The sequence below is a fragment of the Enhydra lutris genome, unplaced genomic scaffold (assembly GCF_002288905.1).
Source record: "Enhydra lutris kenyoni isolate GAN:26980312 unplaced genomic scaffold, ASM228890v2 scaffoldscaffold118, whole genome shotgun sequence".
NCBI lineage: Eukaryota > Metazoa > Chordata > Mammalia > Carnivora > Mustelidae > Enhydra > Enhydra lutris.
The window spans coordinates 235,866-255,866 of record NW_019154202.1 but is presented as its reverse complement, the minus strand read 5'-3'; the positions used below and the strand labels follow the sequence as shown (position 1 = coordinate 255,866).

At 39.0% G+C, this 20,001-nt stretch overlaps 1 protein-coding gene across 2 annotated transcripts in view; it reads left to right on the top strand.

The window, feature by feature from the left end:
- The first annotated feature begins 4,287 nt into the window (after positions 1 to 4,287).
- The window catches only part of LOC111139791 (6-phosphofructo-2-kinase/fructose-2,6-biphosphatase 1), a 114,947-nt gene continuing 99,233 nt past the window's right edge, over positions 4,288 to 20,001 (top strand). Inside the window, exon 1 of one of the 2 annotated variants that reach the window (XM_022492184.1) lies at positions 4,288 to 4,653. In XM_022492184.1, the coding sequence (XP_022347892.1) occupies positions 4,557 to 4,653 (97 nt within the window). In that variant the 5' untranslated portion in view covers positions 4,288 to 4,556. The remainder of the gene's footprint in view (positions 4,654 to 20,001) is intronic. The other variant, XM_022492185.1, reaches the window with a different exon arrangement.

Sequence of the window (20,001 nt, the reverse complement as noted above, 5' to 3'; positions counted from 1 at the left end):
GTTATAATGTTTACCTTCCTGAACGGGGATTCTTTGTGTATATATTCATCTCATCAAGGGAAGAGAGATACAGATTGTACAACTACTCATTAAGCAAGTGTCTTCTCTTTGCCAGGACTTGAGCTGGACACTGGAAACACTGATCACAGATAATCGAGGTCTAGTCCCCATCCTCAAGGAACTCACAGTCCAGTAAGGAAGTATACCAGTAAAAACTGGTGGATACGTGCTCGGATAAATGGAAGCATATAGACAATATGAGAACCAAAGATAATGCCTGTCCCAGGTTACAGGGAAAGGTTCCCAGAAGAGGCAACATTGAACCAGTTCTTGAGGAGTGAGTCAGATTTCATTGAGAATGGAAGGAAAGAGAAGGCATTTCAGGTGGAGCAAAGGCCCAGAGGTAAAAAGAAAATGTCATGTTATGTTTGGGGACTCAGGGAGTCAGCCAGTACAGTTTAAGCATGGGGGTCTAAAAAGAGACATGGCTAGAGAATTAGGTTGGAGCTTGATTTAGAACAGCCATTCTGGGGGCGCCTGAGTGGCTCAGTGGGTTAGAGCCTCTGCCTTCGGCTCAGGTCATGATCCCAGGGTCCTGGGATCGAGCCCCGTATCGGGATCTCTGCTTAGCAGGGAACCTGCTTCCTCCTCTCCCTCCTGCCTGCCTCTCTGACTACTTGTGATCTCTATCAAATTAAAAAAAAAAAAGATTCTCTCTCCCTTTCTCTCTGCCCCTGCCTGTTCTTTCTAAAAAAAGAAAAGAAAAAAAGAAAAGAAAAAGAACAGCCATTCTGAGACCTTTCCATAAAACTTGTTTAGTTTTCCTGCTTCTAGGATCAAAGTTGATAACAGAGGTAAACAAACAAGCAAACAAAAACCAGATAGCCCACGTACCACAAAAGTAAAATAAAATAAAACAAAACAACACATCAACGATAAACAACCAGCTAGCTAGTTCCAGTTCTAGGCAACTTTAATTTGAATTTTCAAGCCTGGACCCCAGGCTTACCCTTTCAGACCTTGCCAATAGCCTGCTAGCCTCCTATCTCAGATTTCCTGATGCTAAAATTACATTTCTGCCTCTTGTCAGGGTCATGAGGACAAAACTGTAAACAGAGATGGAGGTTCATATGACTGGCTCAGTTACCTTGGAAAAGCTACTTCCCCTCCCTAGACCTTAGTTTCCCTATGAGACTAGTGAGAATGTTTGTAAGGAGCAACTAGGATATGGAATATGTTGTTACTTTGTGGGCAATGGAAACTTTACATGTAAGATTATTAGCATTGAAAATCAAAATGAGGGGCGCCTGGGTGGCTCAGTGGGTTAAAGCCTCTGCCTTTGGCTCAGGTCATGATCCCAGAGTCCTGGGATCAAGCCCCACATCAGGCTCTCTGTTCCACGGGGAGCCTGCTTCCCTCTCTCTCTCTCTCTCTCTCTGCCTGCCTCTCTGCCTATTTGTGATCTCTGTCTGTCAAATAAATAAAGAAAATCTTTAAAAAATCAAAATGAGATATTACCTTATATCTATCAGAATGGCTAAAATAAAAAACACAAATAAAAAGTGTTGGCAAGGATGTGGGGAAAAAGGGAACCATCTTACACTGTTAGTGGGAATGCAAATTGATGGAACCTCTGTGGAAAATAGTATGGAGTTTTCTCAAAAAATTAAAAATAGAAATACCATATGATCCAGCAATTTCACTACTAGGTATTTACCCAAAGAAAATGAAAACACTAACTCAAAAAGATATATACACCCCTATGTTTATTGCAGCCTTATTTACAAAGCTAAGATATGAAAGCAGCCCAGGTATCCACCAATAGATGAATGGATCTGAGTATAATCTCCCCACATACACATACATACTTATACACACACAATGGAATACTACTCAGACGTAAAAAGCATAAAAAGAATGAGATCTTCCTATTTACAATGACATGGATGGAGCTTGAGAGTATTATGATAAGTAAATCAGTCAGAGAAAAACAAATATATGATTTCACTCATTTGTGGAATTTAAGAAGCAAACAAAGAAAAAAAGACAAAAAACAGTCTTAAATACAGAAAATAAATTGGTAGTTGTCAGAGGTGAGGCAGATGAGGGGAGGTGTAGAATAGGTAGAGGGGATTAAGTGTACACTTACCTAGATGAGTACTGAGAAATGCATAGACTTACTGAATTATTATACTGTACACCTGAAACTAATATAACACTGCATGTTAATTATACTCCAGTTAAAATAGTAATACAAAAATATACAAAAGATGTAATACTGCAATGTCAGAAAAAGGAAAAAAAAAAGACTCAGTAGCTAGCAAAGCCAATGCTGAGGAAAAAAGAAATAGCATTTGCAGAGTAATAGTTATTAGGAGACTCATTAAAATTAAGAGTTGTATCTCTTCCAAAGTCTAGTTCTGAGACTCTGAAGGTTCTGAGATCATTTGGAACACCACATTCTTAAGTCAAGCTAAATTGATCAATTAACAACAACAACAACAACAACAACAAAGCCTTTAACTGGGAAAATGAGGTCCTCCGTGTTCTACTCCTGACTTGGGCACTTGTTTGGGCACAGGACCTTAGGAAATACTTCCCCGCTCTAGGCCCCCACTTTCTTAACAGAGAAGGTTGGATGAAATGATTTCTAGGGCCTTCTGTATCACAAAACCAAAAAAGTAAAAATAAATTTAACTTTCTAATTGATTGGCAGGAGCTCTTTATTATAAATGTTAACCCATTGTTATATGTTATAAATTCCCCTTACTGTTTCTTGTATACCCAGAATTACATTAGAAGTTTCAGATCAGCCCAAGAGGTGATTGATCATTTAATTCACAAAGGGAATAGGTGTTGACTAATGTATTTTGAATATTTCCCAGGTTGCTTTATATGTGTTAACATGTTGAGTTTTCAACAATCTTAAAAAGTAGGTAGAAACTCTAATCAGATGAAAAAACTGCAGCACTGTAAAGTTAAGTTTTCTGCCCAGGATCTCATAATGGGGCAAAAGGTGGGATTCCACTCAGGTAATATGGCTCCACAGCCCATTGCTGTTAACCACCACGATTCACGCTGTCTCAGTAGATTCATTTAGATGGGCAGGCTCCAAAATATACTGAAGATTTGGAATGATTTGTACACAACTGGAATCTAACCTTTGTATAGACTAGGATACTAAGAATAAACTTTTAAGGAACTTTTTAAAAGGCAAAGTGTAGCCAGGAGCATTGGAGGAAAGGGATTAGAGATTTCTATACCCAAGAGCTTGTTCCTGTGTAGCCCAGTTCAATGGAAGAAAGTTGAGATTCCTTGTAGCCAATCATTGGAGATTCATCAGGGGGTGGGAAGGTTGCAAAAGAACGAAGTAAAAGTACACTTGGACATATTCCAGGTAAACTGTGTCATTACATGTGCTCTTCCCCCCAGGGGAATGGGGGAAGGTAAAGTAGACTCATCTGGGTGGGATGAATCTGGCCTATGGACTTGTCCTACTTTGAGGTCATTGCTCCCTGCTCCCCACACTCAGCCTGTTGCAGCCTTCGCCCTAAACCTCCATCTCCACAGCTTGGCCTGAAGAACTATAGTCAGATTCTAGATCAGATCATGATGCCTTTCTCCCTAGGGCACGTAATGGCAGCTGACAGCCATGTGTGCAGTGCTTACTATCTCTCCCCACAGAAATGGCTGCATTCACTTTTCTTCCCAAGGTGTCAGGTTTACTCTAATTTACTTAGCCGTGGCTGGAGAGAACATAAAGATGACCAGAGGTGTTCCTCTCTCTCAAGAGAGCCCCCAAGCAGCACATTTTAGGAGGGAGAGGCCCTGTGGTAGGAAGGGCAGCAGAATTCACAGAAAGACAACAGTTGCAATAACATTTTGGGTAGGGGGAAGCAGTGAGATAATGAACCTTCCACTTCCAGTTCTGGTTTTTGATTGCTAGCTCAAAACATTGCATTTTTCAGTAGCGATTTTGTTTGTACTCGAGAACCTTGAATTTCTGATGTGGATCTCTGTTTCTGGGTTAGAACCTGACATTCTAGTTGGGCCCTTTTTTTTTTTTTCAAAACTGTGAAAGTGGCTGAGACCTGACTTCATCACCTTTACCTTTTCCACCCTGCACAGGATATAAGCACATGATCTTTGGTCTTTTATTTGCATGTTCTACTAGTCCTGTCTTCATTGGAGGAAAATATCTGGCCAGACCTAGGCTGTCTTGCTGGCTGCCTTCTCTGCTGGGCTCCAACTTATCTGCTATGTACACAGCCCTTGAAGTTCAGAGGCCTCTGCTGACCTCTGCCCAACCTCTCTCTCTGCACCCAAGCCCCCACTGTTACATACAGGCACAGAGGCAGGCAAATCAAGCAAGGACTTGGAAAGAGGAGAGGGGGCTGGAGACAGGCTGCCAGAGGGCTCATAAGTCCAGTGCACCTCCCTGTCCCAACTCTGTCCACCTGCTGCTTTGGCCACATTAACAGAAGAGACCACTAGTAAGACAGGAAGTGAGGCCCAGTACTTTGTGGACAGTGGTGTCATTAGCTGTGACACTTAAGATGTCTCGAGAGATGGGAGAGCTCACCCAAACCAGGTTGCAGAAGATCTGGATTCCACACAGCAGTGGCAACAACAGGCTACAGCGGAGGAGGGGCTGTAAGTGTGGTTTGCTTTCATGGGCTTCAAGGTGGTAGTAGAGTGGGTGTAGAAGAACCGCAAAGACATGCTCTCCCAACATCTACCCCAAGCCCAACCTGAGAGTTGGACTAGGTAAGCAGTTGAATATAATAGCTGTAGAACAACAAAAGGATAATGTCAGAAAAGATAAAGAATAAGAGAAAGAAAGAGAGAGATGAAGGATGGAGAAAGAATGAGGATTAGGTGAAGACAATCTTAATCCATGGGATTTTTGACTAGGCACTTTTTTCCTTTCTTATCCAGAGCTTTTTTGAAATTCTTCTTGTTTGAAATTTGACATTGTTAGACTGGAGTTGTTCATTGCTAACCTAGAATGTTTCATTTTGGTGACCTCAGTGAAGTGTCTGTAAATTAGTCCTGTCTAATAGTGCTTGGGTGAAATAAGGTAGTGGTTGCTGGCAAAATTTCTCAGGGAACAGGTGCTGGATACAGAAGAGTCCCATGCCATTGGTCAGTTTTGCTCCTCCTTTTTCTCAACCCTCTTCTAATAAATCTATACTTGTCTGAGTTGGGAAAGTCTGGGTATCTCTTGTCTCCTGCATTGCCTTCTTGGCACACATGGACACTTTTGCTGCTCTGAGAATTTGAGAGAGAAAACACTCAGTCTCTCGGGAACAGCCTGCTGTGTAGGGTTCACTTTGAAAATTTTAGAAATCAGAGACAAAGGAGAAGCAAACAAAAGTTGTAACATTTTTTTAAAACACTGACGTATATACCATTTCCCATAGATAACAGGGGAGGGTTGTAGACCAAGGTGTTTCTAACCCAAGAATTATGCCCTGAGGAACTGTGAGGTGGGCAGATTTAAGACAACTGTGGTCTGTGGGACACAGACATTTTGAGGTCCAGCTGACCAAGCGTCCTCTATGCTAATGCTAGAGGGGGCCCAGGCTCAGTGCTAGTGGGAGGAGAGGTAGTTGCTTAGAAAATACAGGAAGATGTGGGATATTAAATAAGGTGTGTAGTAGGCAAGATGTAGATAAAGGAAGAAGAGGAAGAGGCAGAAAAAAAAACAGCCTCCTGTTCTCTTTCCTTCTCTCCACCAGCAGTTTCACTCATTCATCCAGAGATCTAGGAGCCTGGATGAGACAGAGAATTACATCCCACCCCCATATAGTCAACCACTTTAATTCTTTCTGAGGGGCTATTGGGTTTAGTTGGCAAGCAGGCAAACCAGTCTCTGCATACCTGGGTCCTCCAGAGTTAGGACCTTTATATTCCCATGAACTCTATCTTTCAGGTTGTAGAAATAATATACATAAAACACCTAATATAGTCTCTGTCACATAGAGGGTACAAAACAAACATGTGCTGACATTAGTTCTGAGCCTCTCTTTCCTCAGATGCAAAACAGAACTAATAACTATTTCTCACACTTTGTTGTTGGGATGATTCAGTGATTTGGAGGTCTGGATCCAGACTGCCTAAGTTTGAATCTCGGCTCTCCCACCTCCTGCCTCTGTGACTTTGGGCAAGTCTCTTTACCTCCCTGTGCTTCCATTTCCTCATCTGTAAAAGGAAGTGAATAATAGTGTTGTTGTGAAGATTAGAGAGTAAAATATATAAAATGCTTAGAATGTCCAATTTATAGTAAGTGCTCCATAAATATTAGTTATTATTTAAACAAGAAGATGGGTGTGTGGTCTTTCTGCCCATTTTATCCTCAGCATCAAGCTCAGAACCTGGCACATAGCAGATGTTTAACGCTCTACTTCCACTCTACTAATCACCATAGGCAAGCCTGGGCTCTATGTGCACAAGACAGTCACTCATTAGTGATTGACTGAATTATGTCAGCCCGCAGACACAATAAACTTAGTGTTTGCCTCACCTCCCTTGCTGGGGAGTCTATTTACCACTGAAAGATCTAAATTATCTTTTGCTTGGAGCATCCTCTCTAGACCAACCTTGTTTCAAAGAGGGTGGTGGGTGAAGAGGTGAACACAATCAATGATGTGGTTCTGAGAATTAAATGCATTAACGTGTGTAAAGTGCTTGAAAAGCTGTGTATGTCCATCCGGACTTGTTTTCTCATTCAATGTTATGTTTCGTGTGCCATCTATATTATTGTTGCATATAGTTAAATTGTTTATTCTCCTTGCTGTGAAATACTACATTTTGTGAATACCTCATGGTTTGTTTATCCATCTGTTTTTCTTTTAAAGATTTTATTGATTTTTTTGAGAGAGAGTGTGCGAATGCGTGAGAGAGAGAGAAATCATGAGTAGAGGGGGGGCAAAGGAAGAAGCAGACTCCCCACTGAGCAGGGAGCATGATACAGGACTCTATCCCAGATCCCTGGGATCATGACCTGAGCCTAAGGCAGCTGCTTAACCCAGTGAGCCACCCAGGTTCCCCATCCATCTAACTTTTGATGAACACTTACGTAGTTTCTAGTTTTTGGTTATGAACAATACTGCAGTAAAATTTTTTGTCTGCATAAATTTTGGGATCAGCTTTTCAAGTTACACACACATACACACACAGCATTTTGGGATTTTGATTGGAATTGCATTCATTCTGTAGATCAATTTAAGATCAAATTAAGATCAATCTCTGTGACATTGAGTCTTCTCTAAACACGGCATGTCTCTCCATCTATTTAAAGCCTTTTCATTTTATTCAAGTGAAGTTTTATAATTCGAAGGCACTTGAACATCATTATAAGAAATTCCTTTATTTCTTGTTGCTATTGTAAACTATACCTGTTTAGAAGATTACATTTTATAGCAGTTTATTGCTAATGTATACAAATATAATTGTAGTTTTTGTATATTGCATTTATAATTAGAAAATCTGATCAACTTGCTTATTAATTTTGATAATTTATATGTAAATGACAATTTTCTTTCTTTACCTCCCATCTTTATATCTTTATATCTTTTTCTCTTAAATTACTGCACTCCTAGGACTTCTCATCTCCAACACAAACACACCATTTTAAGTACAGTGCTGAATAGAAGTGTTAATAGTGTGCATTGTTATGTTGATCCTAATTTTAAAGGGAATGTTTTTAAAGGTTCACCATTGAGTAAAATTGCAGTAGTTTATTGTAGATTTAATTTAATAGGTTAAAAGAATCCTAGGCTTCTGGGTGGCTCATTTGGTTAGTGTCTGCCTTGGGCTTGGGTCATGATCTCAGGGTCCTGGGATCAAGCCCCACATCTGGCTTCCTGCTCAGTGGGTAGCCTGCTTCTCCCTCTCCCTCTGCTTGCCCCTGCTCCTTCTTGATCTCTCTCTTTGTCAAATAAGTAAATAAAATCTAAAAAAATAAAGGAAGCTCCAGTTTATTCTTAGTTTACCAATAGGATTTTTTAAAATGAGTAGACTTTGAATTTTATTAAATGTGTATTCTCTATTTCTTGAGATGACATGTTAATTTTCTATTTTAATTTACTAATGTGAATTACATTAGAGATTTTTCTTGGGTTAAACTAATCTCACAGTCCTAGGATAAATAAAAACTGCTAGATTTAGTTCATTAATATTTTATTTAGGAATTTGATATTTTGTTCATGAGTGAGCTTGGCTTCTAATTTTTCCATGGTTCTCACATATATATATTTGATTTTCGTGGCATAAAATCAAGTGGGAATGATTTCCTTTCATTCTATTTTCTGACAGAGATTATCCAAGGAACTATGTGTTCTTCAAATATCTGGCTCAACTTTCAAGTAAAAACATCTGAACCTACTATCTTCTTTATCAGAAAAATTTTAACTGATGCAATCTTTTAAATAGTTATAGAATCATTCCAGTCTGCTATTTCTACTTGTTAAAATTAAATTATGGTTTTCCAGGAATTTTTCTGTTTCATATCACTTTCCAAATTAATTTGCTTGAAGTTCTTATACTCGGATTTTTAAATGTTGCACTTGCAGTTATGTCCTCTCTTTTGTTCTAATATTGTTTATTGGTATCTTCTCATTTTCCTCTTGATCAGTCTTGCCAGAAGTTTGTCACTTTTTAAAGTTTTTTAGACATAATCAACTTTTAGCTTTTTACATTTCTGTCTTTGTTTTCTATTAAACTATTTTTTTCTTATCATCATTCTATTTCTTTCACTTTCTTTTGATTTTTCTTTTTAACTTCTGGAGTTAGATAGTCTGCTCATTAATTTTCAGACTTTCTTGCTTTTGAGTATAAGAATTTGATGCTATCACTTACCTACTAAATAGAAGTGATAAAAAAAATTGGACTGATAGTCCTCAGATGCATAATTGTATGGACATAAGGATTTTTTAAATATTTCCAGATTATTTCAAAAATAAACACTGTTCCTGGCTTTCTTAATTTCCCCACCACTTACCCCATCGTCCTGGGCACCTCACTCTTTTACTCAGGACAGCTGGGACCTACTAATCACCATTTAACAACTAAAGGGTTAATGCCTGACACAGTAGGAGGGCTGCAGGAATTTGGTGCCATTTCTAGTTTGATTGCATTCTTGTCAGGTAACAAACTTCTTGTGATTTCAGTTCTTCAAAATCCATTTTGATTTGCTTTATGGACAAACAAAGGGTCACTTTTAGTAAACATTCCATAAGCACTTGAAAAAATATACATTTTATAGTTGGGTTTAGTGTAGTATATAGTTGAATTAAGTTATGTTTCTTAATCTAGCTCAAATGGTCTATACTCTTCTGGGGTATTGTCTGCTTGTTGATATGAAAAATTTATTGTTGTCTTCTTATAACTATGTCAGTCTTGGTTTTATAATTAATTATAAAAATTTACAATTGCTATATCTTCCTGGTGAATTTAATATTTTATCAATGTGTAAGGAAATTATTTCTGATAATTTAATATCTTTGGCATTTTGCCCTAAAATAAAAAATTTTCCACATTGTTATTACATTATTTTCATTTAGCTTAATATTTGCTTCGTATAACTTTGCCTGTGTTTTCTAAAAAATTATTTTTGATAGAGATATAATTCACATACTGTGAAATAAACCATTTTTTAAAAGATTTTATTTATTTATTTGACAGAGATCACAAGTAGGCAGAGAGGCATGCAGAGAGAGAGACAGGAGGAAGCAGGCTCCCTGCTGAGCAGAGAGCCTGATGTGGGGTTCGATCCCAGGACTCTGAGATCATGACCCAAGCTGAAGGCAGAGGCTTTAACCCACTAAGCTACCCAGGCGTCCCTGAAATAAACCATTTTAAAATATACAATTTAGTGGTTTTTCATTATATTCACATGGTTGTATACCATCACCAGTAATTCCAGAACATTTTCATCACCCTCAAAAGAAACTCCATACCCCTTAGAGTCATTCCAGATCCCCCTTCCCCTCAGGCCCCTGGCAACCACTTATCTGTTTATTGTCTCTATAGATTTGCCTGTTCTGGACGTTTCATACAAATGGAATCATACAATATGTAGTCTTTGGAACCTGCTTGTTCTCACTGGGCAAAATGTTTGCAAGGTTATTCATTTTGCAGCATGTGTAGATACCCCTTTTTATAACTGAATGATATTATACTGAATGCTATACCACATTTGTTAATTTACTCATAAACTGATGGGCATTTGGGCTGGTTCCACTTTTGGCAATCATGAATAATGCTGCCATGAACATTGTTGTACAAGTTCTTGTGTGGACATATGTTTTCATCTCTCTTGGATATATACCTAGGAGCAGAATTGCTGAGTCATCTGATAACTCAATCTATGATGCTTAGGGGAACTGCCAAACTGTTTTTCAAAGTGGCCAAACTGTTTTTCAAAGTTTTACATCCCCAAAAGCAACATATGAGGGTTCTAATTTCTCTGTATCTTCACTAACACTTGTTATTGTCCATTTATTATTACACTCATTTTTTAAAAGATTTTATTTATTTATTTGACAGAGAGAGATCACAAGTAGGCAGAGAGGTGGGCAGGGGAGGGGGGAGGCAGGCTTCCTGCTGAGCAGAGAGCCTGATGTGAGGCTTGATCCCAGGACGCTAAGATTATGACCTGAGCTGAAGGCAGAGGCTTAACCCACTGAGCCACCCAGGTGCCCCTATTATACCCATCTTAAGTGAATATGAAATTATATCTCTCTCATAATGCTCATTTGAGTTTCAATAATGACTATGAGGTTAAGCATCATTTCATAAACTAATTGGCTATTTATATATCTTCTTTGGAGAACTGTCTATTCAAATGTTTTGCTTATTTTTAAATTGCATTATTTGGGGTTTTTAATTCTTTTTTAAATTTAATTTTATTTTTTCAGTGTTCCAAGATTCATTGTTTATCCACCATACCCAGTGCTCCATAAAATACATGCTCTCCTTAATACACACCACCAGGCCCCCCAATCCCCCACTCCACTCTCCTCCAAAATCCTCAGTTTGTTTCTCAGAGTCCACAGTCTCTCATGGTTTGTTTACCCCTCTGATTTCCCCCATCTCACTTCTCCTGTCCAACTCCCAATGTCCTCACTGTTATTCTTTATGCTCCCCAAGTAAGTGAAACCATATGATAATTGATTCTATCTGCTTGACTTATTTCACTCAGCATAATCTCCTCCAGTCCTGTCCATGTTGATACAAAATTTGTGTATCCATACTTTCTGATGGATGAGTAATACTCCATTGTATATATGGACCATATCTTCTTTATCCATTTGTCTGTTGAAGGGCATCTTGGCTCCTTCTACAGTTTGGAAATTGTGGCCATTGCTGCTATGAACATTGGGGTACAGATGACCCTTCTTTTTACTATGTCTGTATCTTTGGGGTAAATACCCAGTAGTGTAATTGCAGGGTCATAGGGAAGCTCTATTTTTAATTTCTTAAGGAATTTCTACACTGTTTTCCAAAGTGGCTGCACCAACTTGCATTCCCACCAACAGTTTAAGAAGGTTCCCCTTTCTCCACATCCTCTCCAATGCTTGTTGTTTCCTGTCTTTTTAATTTTGGCCATTCTAAATGGTGTATGATGGTATCTCAATGTGGTTTTGATTTGAATCTTCTTGATGGCTAAGGATGATGAACGTTTTTTCATGTGTCTGATAGCCATTTGTATGTCTTCTTTGGAGAAGTGTCTGTTCATGTCTTCAGCCCATTTTTTGACATGATTATCTGATTTTTGGGTGTTGAGTTTGAGGAGTTGTTAATAGATATTGGATATCAGCTCTTTTTAGTGTCATTGGTGAACATCTCCTCCCATTCCGTGGGTTGCCTCTCTGTTTTGTTGACTGTTTCCTTTGCTGTGCAGATTTGGATCTTGATGAAGTCCCAAAATTTCATTTTCACTTTTGTTTCCTTTGCCTTTCCTTTCCTTTCAAGAGGCAAGTCTTGAAAGAAATTGCTGTGGCTGATGTCGAAGAGGTTACTGCTTATGTTCTCCTCTAGGATTTTGATAGATTTCTGCCTCACGTTGAGATCTTTCATCCATTTCGAGTTTATCTTTGTGTATGTTTTGAGAGAATGGTCAACTTTCATTCTTCTATACATAGCTGTCCAATTTCCCAGCACCATTTATTGAAGACATTGTCTTTTTTCCACTGGATATTTTTTCCTGCTTTGTCAAAGATTATTTGACCATAGAGTTGCGGGTCCATATCTGGGTTCTGGACTCTGTTTCACTGATCTATGTGTCTGTTTTTGTGACAATACAATGCTGTTTTCATGATCACAGATTTGTAGTAAAGCTTGAAATCAGGCAACGTGATGACCCCACTTTTGTTTTTCTTTTTCAACATTTCCTTAGCAATTTGGGGTCTCTTCTGGTTCCATACAAATTTTAGGATTGTTTGTTCCAGCACTTTGAAAAATGCTGGTGGAATTTTGGTCGGAATGGCATTGAAAGTATAGATTGCTCTAGGCAGTGTAGTCATTTTAACAATGTTTCTTCTTCTGATCCATGAGCATGGAATGCTTTTCCATCTTTTTGTGTCCTCTTCAATTTCTTTCATGGGTGTTCTGTACTTCCTTGAGTACAGATTCTTTGCCTCTTTGGTTAGGTTTATTCCCAGGTATCTTATGGTTCTTGATGCTATAGTAAATGGAATCGATTCTCTAATTTCCCTTTCTATAATTTCATTGTTAGTGTATAAGAAAGTAACTGATTTCTGTACATTGATTTTGTATCCTCCCACATTACTGAATTGCTATATGAGTTCTAGTAGATTGGGAGTGGAGTCTTTTGGATTTTCCATATAAAGTTTCATGTCATCTGCAAAGAAAGAGACTTTGACATCTTCTTTGCCAATTTGAATAACTTTTATCTCTTTTTATTGTCTGATTGCTGTTGCTAGGACTTCTAGTACTATGTTGAATAACATCGGGAGTTATGGGCATCTTTGCAGTGTTCCTAATCTCAAAGGGAAGGTTGTCAGCTTTTCCCCATTGAGAATGATATTCACTGTGGGATTTTCATAGATTTTATGAAGTTGAGCAATGTTCCCTCTATCCCTATACTCTGAAGAGTTTTAATCAGGAATGGATTCTTTATCTTGTCAAATGCTTTTTCTGCATCAATTGAGAAGACCATGTGGTTCTTCTCTCTTCTCTTATTGATCTGTTCTATCACATTGATTGATTTGTGAATATTGAACCACCCTTGCATCCCAGGGACAAATCACAGCTGGTCATGGTGGATAATCTTTTTAATATACTATTGAGACCTATTAGCTAGGATCTTGTTGAGAATCTTGGCGTGCATATTCATCAGGGATGTTGGTCTGAAATTCTCCTTTTTGATGGGGTCTTTGCCTGGTTTGGGGATCATGGTAATGCTGGCTTCATAGATAGAGTCTAGAAGTTTTCTTCTGTTCCTATTTTTTGAAACAGCTTTAGGAGAATAAGTATTATTTCTTCTTGAATGTTTGGTAGAATTCCCCAGGGAATCCATCAGGTCCTGGGCTCTTGTTTTTTGGGGAGGTTTTTGATTGCTGCTTCAATCTCGTTACTAGGTTTGGTCTATTCAGGTTGTCAATTTCTTCCTGGTTTAGTTTCAAAAGTTTATAGGTTCCCAGGAATGCATCCATTTCTTCTAGGTTGCTTAACTTATTGGCATAAAACTGTTGATAATAATTTCTGATGATTGTTTCTATTTCCTTGGAGTTACTCGTGCTCTATCCCCTTTTATTCATAATTTTGTTAATCTGGGTTATCTCTCTTTTCTTTTGGAGTAGTTTGGCCAGTGGTTTATCAATCTTATAGATTCTTTCAAGGAACTAGCTTCTAGTTTCATTGATGCATTCTACTGTATCTATAGTTTCTATCCCACAGATCTCTTCTATAATCCTGATTATTTCCCTTCTTGTGTGTGGGGTTGGCTAAATTTGTTGTTGGTTTTCCAGTTCTTTAAGGTGTAAAAAGAGCTGGTGTATTCTGGATTTTTTTAATTTCTTTGAGGGAGGCTTAGATGGCTATGTATTTCCCCCTTAGAACCTCCCTTGCCATAACCCATAGGTTTTGGAGTGAAGTGTCTTCATTCTCATTGGTTTCCATGAATTGTTTAAGTTCTTCGTGGAGTTCCTGGTTGATTCAAACATTCTTAAGCAGGTTTGTCTTTAGCTTCCAAGTGTTTGAATTCCTTCCAAACTTTTTCTTGTGGTTGAGTTCCAGTTCCAAAGTGTTGTAATCTGAGAATATGCAGGGAATAATCTCAGTCTTTCGGTATCAGTTGAGTCCTGATTTGTGACCCAGAATGTGGTCCATTTTGGAGGAATTTCCATGTGTGCTTGAGAAGAATGAGTATTCTGTTGTTTTAGGGTGGAATGTTCTGTATATATCCATGAGGTCCATCGGTTCAGTGTGTCATTCAAAACTCTGTATTTGTTGTTGTTGATTTTCGTTTATTTTCTTTTTTAAAAATTGTACTTTATTTAAATTCCATTAATTAACATATAGTGTATTATTTGTTTCAGAGGTAGAGTTTAGTGATTCAGCAGTCACATACAACACCCAGTGATCATTACATCATGTGCCCTTCTTTTTTTTTTTCTTATTTTGCCTTTATTCTTTTTTTTGTTTGTTTTAAATCTTTTTTTTATTTATTTTCAGCATAACAGTACTCATTGTTTTTTGTACCACACCCAGTGCTCCATGCAATCCGTGCCCTCTCTAATACCCACCACCTGGTTCCCCCAACCTCCCACCCCCCAACCTCTTCAAACCCTTCAGATTGTTTTTCAGAGTCCATAGTCTCTCATTGTTCACCTCCCCTTCCAATTTCCCCCAACTCCCTTCTCCTAACTCCCCATGTCCTCCATGCTATTTGTTATGCTCCACAAATAAATGAAACCATATGATAATTGACTCTCTCTGCTTGACTTATTTCACTCAGCATAATCTCTTCCAGTCCCGTCCATGTTGCTACAAAAGCTGGGTATTCATCCTTTCTGATGGAGGCATAATACTCCATAGTGTATATGGACCACATCTTCCTTATCCATTCGTCCATTGAAGGGCATCTTGGATTTTCTGCTTGGATGATCTATTACTGAGAGTGGCATGTTAAGATTCCCTACCATTAATGTATTCATATCAGTATGACTCTTTATTTTGAATAACAGTGGGTTTATGTAGTTGGTACTACAGTATTGGCGGTATAAATATTTACAATTGTTAGATCTTATTGGTATATTGACCCTTTAAGAATGATGAAGTGTCCTTCTGTATCTCTGATTACAGTCTTTAGTTTAAAATCTAATTTATCTGATATGAGAATCGATACCCCAGGTTTCTTTTGAGTCCCATTGGCATGAAAGATGCTTCTCCATCCCTTCACTTTCAGTTTGGATGTATCTTTAGGTTCCAAACATGTCTCTTGTAGACAGCATATGGACAGATCCTGTCATTTTATCCAATGTGAAACCCTGTGGCATTTTATGGTAGCATTTAGGCCATTCATGTTGATAGTGATTATTGAAAGATACGTTTTTATTGACATCATGTTGCTTGTGAAGTCCTTGTTTCTATAGATTGTCTCTGTATATTTCTGGTCTATGTCACTCTTGGGTTCTTTCTTCTTTTATAGAACCCCCCTTAATATTTCTTGTAGTGTCAGCTTGGTGGTCACATACTTTTTTTAACCTTGATGGTCTTGGAAACTCTTTATCTCTCCATCCATTTTAAATGTCAACCTTGCTGGACAAAGTATTCTTGGCTGCATGTTCTTCTCATTTAGTGCCCTTAATATGTCTTGCCAGACTTTTCTGGCTTGCCAGAATTCTGTGGACAAGTCAGATATTATTCTGATTGACCTTCCTCTGTTATATAAAGAATCTCTTCCCCCTAGCTGTCCTCGGAAGCTCTTGTCTAAAATTATGATTCAGGAGTCTCAAAATTAAGTGTCTTGAGGTCTTTCTAGATTCATTGATCTTGGTGGATGTTCATTCTGCCTGTAGGACCTGAACAGATTGGGAAAATTTTCATCCAGAATTTGTTCAACTATATCTTCTAGTCTTCTTTTTCCACCCCCTCAGGGATCCTGATATTTGTGACATTGGAATGGTTCATGGCATCATTTATTGCCCTAATTCTGTTTTCCTGGCTTCTAAGCTGTTCCAGGCTTCCTCCTAATCCTTTTTCTCTATCAGTTTGTCCTCTAGATCACTAATTCTATCTTCTGCCTCAGTTACCCTAGCTTTTGGCATATTTAGATTAGAATGGATCTCACTGATAGCATTTTTTACTTCTGCCAGTTTGGCTCTCACTTCCGCCCATAGAGATTCTTTTTTTTTTTTAAGATTTTATTTATTTGAGAGAGAGAGAGAGAGAGCATGAAAGGGGTGAGGGGCAGAGGGAGAAGCCGGCTCCCTGATGAGAAGAGGTCCTGATGTGGGACTTGATCCTGGGATTCCAGGATCATGACCTGAGCTGAAGGCAGTTGCTTAACCAACTGAGCCACCCAGGTGCCCCCGCCCATAGAGATTCTGTGTTGTCACTAATGGTTTTCTCCAACCTAGCCATTGCCTAGATAATTGTTACCCTGAATTCCCTTTCCAACATACTGTTTATGTCCACATCCAATAGTTCTGGTAGAGGATACAGTCTCTGAATTTTTATTCTGTTAGGTGTTCCTCCTCCGAGTCATTTTGTTGAAAGGTGGTTGAGGGAATGAATAGCTGACTATTTCAACCACGATCCAGGCAAGTTGCACCCTGGAAAGTTTCAGAGCAATTGGAAGTCACCACCAAAAAGAAAGAAAAAAGAAAAAAAGAGAGAGAGAGAAAGGAGAATACCCAGGCAGAATGAGCTCCAAAAGTAAGATTTATAAGCTATATAAACAAAAATGGACAAATAAAAAGACTGACAAAAGTAAATGACAAGAAAAGAAAAAGGAACCCAACCAAAATGATCCCCAAAGATAAGATTTATATAATACCAGAACAAAAACAAATACCCAGAAACACTGACAGAAGACAATGGGAGGGTGGTTATGAATCCTTGATGTGGGTGAGGAAGGTTATTTGGTTCAACCTGGGTGTATCTTGATATCTTTGTTAAAGGGCTCAACTGTCCAGGGATAAGGTGAGATCATATATATGATCTCATTTTATATATATATATATATATATAGTTTATATATAGGGTAGTATATATAAACCACACATATGGTTTATATATAGGGTAGTATTGATTAGGGAAAGAGGATTACCTTGAAGTTTATATCTATATGTATATTAAAAAAATAGAAAAGAAAAAGAAAAGCACAGGTATATTTATGAAAATGCTCAAGTTAAAAGGTTATTATGGAATGTTCTTAAACCTCTAGTTGTAATGATAAGTAGGTTAAAAAAAATTTTTAAGTACAAGAATCATGAGAATGAATTAAAAAAAATTGTCTCCATGAAATACACAAGTTTTAGGTCAATACTGGGAACTTAATATATTGTTTTCCCCTGATGCTGAGGTTTTACAATTTTATGAGGAGCCTCTGGTGGTTTTCTTCTTGTTCTTTTGTCTTGCCTTCTCAGGGAGGGGCCTCCCGCATTGTTTTTCAGTCAGTCTTGCTTGGGTTGATTCGTTCTGCCCCCTATTAAGGGGCTGGTCTCTGTGGAAACCATTTATTCAGGCTTTTGTTCTCCGGAGATTTTTGTTCTTTGGCAGCTTTTTGTAGCTTTTCAGCATTTTAGTGGAAAGCAATCTGCACCCAGACCTCTGCCTCAGAGAGAAGCCTCAGTCTGCTCCCCCTCTGGGTGGTCCAGAACACACAGACTCCCCCTTTGCAAACTCTGCTGAACAGCACAGCCTCCCACAGCAAGAGTGCACCCTAGCTACCTTCTCAGTGGTCACCCAAGGTGCCTGCATGTCTCTGCACACCTATGCCAATAACCATGAGCAATATTGATCCAGGGAGCCCATTTCCAGTGGCTCCCTTTGCTGGTACTGCTGTCTGGGGTCCAGACCCACACAGGATGTTCTCAGTCCCCATGGTTGTGCAGGTCACAGAAGGCTGCCACTGAGGGATCCCAACCAAAGGTCACACCAGGTTCTGCCAGGCATGGTCTGGGAGCGTCCAGAACCTCGGTCAGTGGCAGGTGGCCGGGGTCCTAAGGAGTGGCACCCACACCAAGCTCTGTCAGGTGCGGGGGGGTGGGGGGCAGGGGTGTGTGTGCTCACAGCCCATGGTGGTGCAGGGCACGCAGAGCGCAGGAGGCTATGGACCTAGAGAGTGCGGTTTGGCACCCACACCTGAAACTCTCATGCATGGGCAGGAGCGCACCCAGCTGAGCGGTGGTGCAAGCAACAGGCAGGCCCTCAGGCACCACGGACTGGAGACCCTGCTGCACTCTCTCTGGCACAGGTGGTCGCCAGCATTGGCCATCCTGGATCTGTGAGTTTAGGCCTGTGCCCATGACCACCCGATTCCACCAGTTACCACCCAAGCTCTTTTGCTCTTTCTGAGTGCCTTCAACCAGACTCCAAGTTAATGCTGGTCTCCAACCACAGGACACTTTCGTATTGGGGCATTACTTTCCAATGGGTCACTTCTGGTGGCTCCCTCCCCCTTCTGCTTATCCTCCAATATCCATCTGAGTATTCCCACTCAGCTTTACCTCTCCACCGATGTCTTCTGACCCCATAGAGATCCAGAAGTGTATAATCCTAAATCTCAGGGTGATTTTATGGGTGTTCAGAGTGCTCTGGTAGCTATTTAACTCACTTTATGGGACCAATTGAAACAGGGTCTCCTACTTCTCCACCATCTTGCCCCTCCTTTTGAACACATGATGTTTCTTAAGTTGTTCATTTTATCAATGCTGACATGTGTGAGGTGACATCTTATTGTAGTTTTGATTTGCATTTCCTGATGGTAAGTGATGATCAATATCTTTTCATGTGTTTCTTGGCTATGTTAGTAGAATTCACCTGTGAAGCCATCTGGTCCTGGACTTTTGTTTGTTTGGAGTTTCTTGATTACTGATTCAATTTCTATGCTGGTTATTTGTCTATTCAAGTTTTCTATTTCTTTCTATTTCAGTTCTTGTGGTTTGCATATTTCTAGGAACTTATCGTTTCCTCTAGTCTGTCCAATTTTGGCATATAGTTTTTTCATAATATTCTCTTATGATTATTTGTATTTTTGTGGTATTGGTTGTGATTTTTCCTCTCTCATTTATGAATTTATTTGAACCTTCCTCTTTTTTTCTTGACAAGTCTGGCTAGAGGTTTATCAATTTTATTGATTTTTTCAAAGACCATCTCCTGGTTTCATAGATGTTTTCTTTTTTTTAAATTCATATATCATTTATTTTTTATTTAAATTCAGTTAGCCAACTTATAGTACATCATTAGTTACAGATGTCATGTCCAATAATTTATCAGTTTCATATAACACCCAGTGCTCATCACATCACATGCCCTCCTTAATGCCCATCACCCACCTCCCCTCCAGCAACCCTCAGTTTGTTTCCTAGAGCTAAGAGTCTCTCAGGGTTCTCTCCCTCTCTGATGACTTCCCATTCAGTTTTCCCTCCCTTCTTCTATGATCTTCTGTGCTGTTTCTTATATTCCACATATGAGTGAAACTATATGATAATTGTCTTTCTCTGGTTGACTTGTTTTGCTAAGCATAATGTCCTCCAGTTCCACCCACATCAATGTAAATTATAAATATTCATCCTTTCTGATGTCTGAGTAATAATCTGGGGTGTCGAATGTTTATAGCAGCAATGTCTACAATAGCCAAACTATGGAAAGAACCTAGATGTCCATCAACAGATGAATGGATAAAGAAGATGTGGTATATATACACAATGGAATACTATGCAGCCATCAAAAGAAATGAAATCTTGCCATTTGCGATGACGTGTATGGAACTAGAGGGTATCATGCTTAGCGAAATAAGTCAAT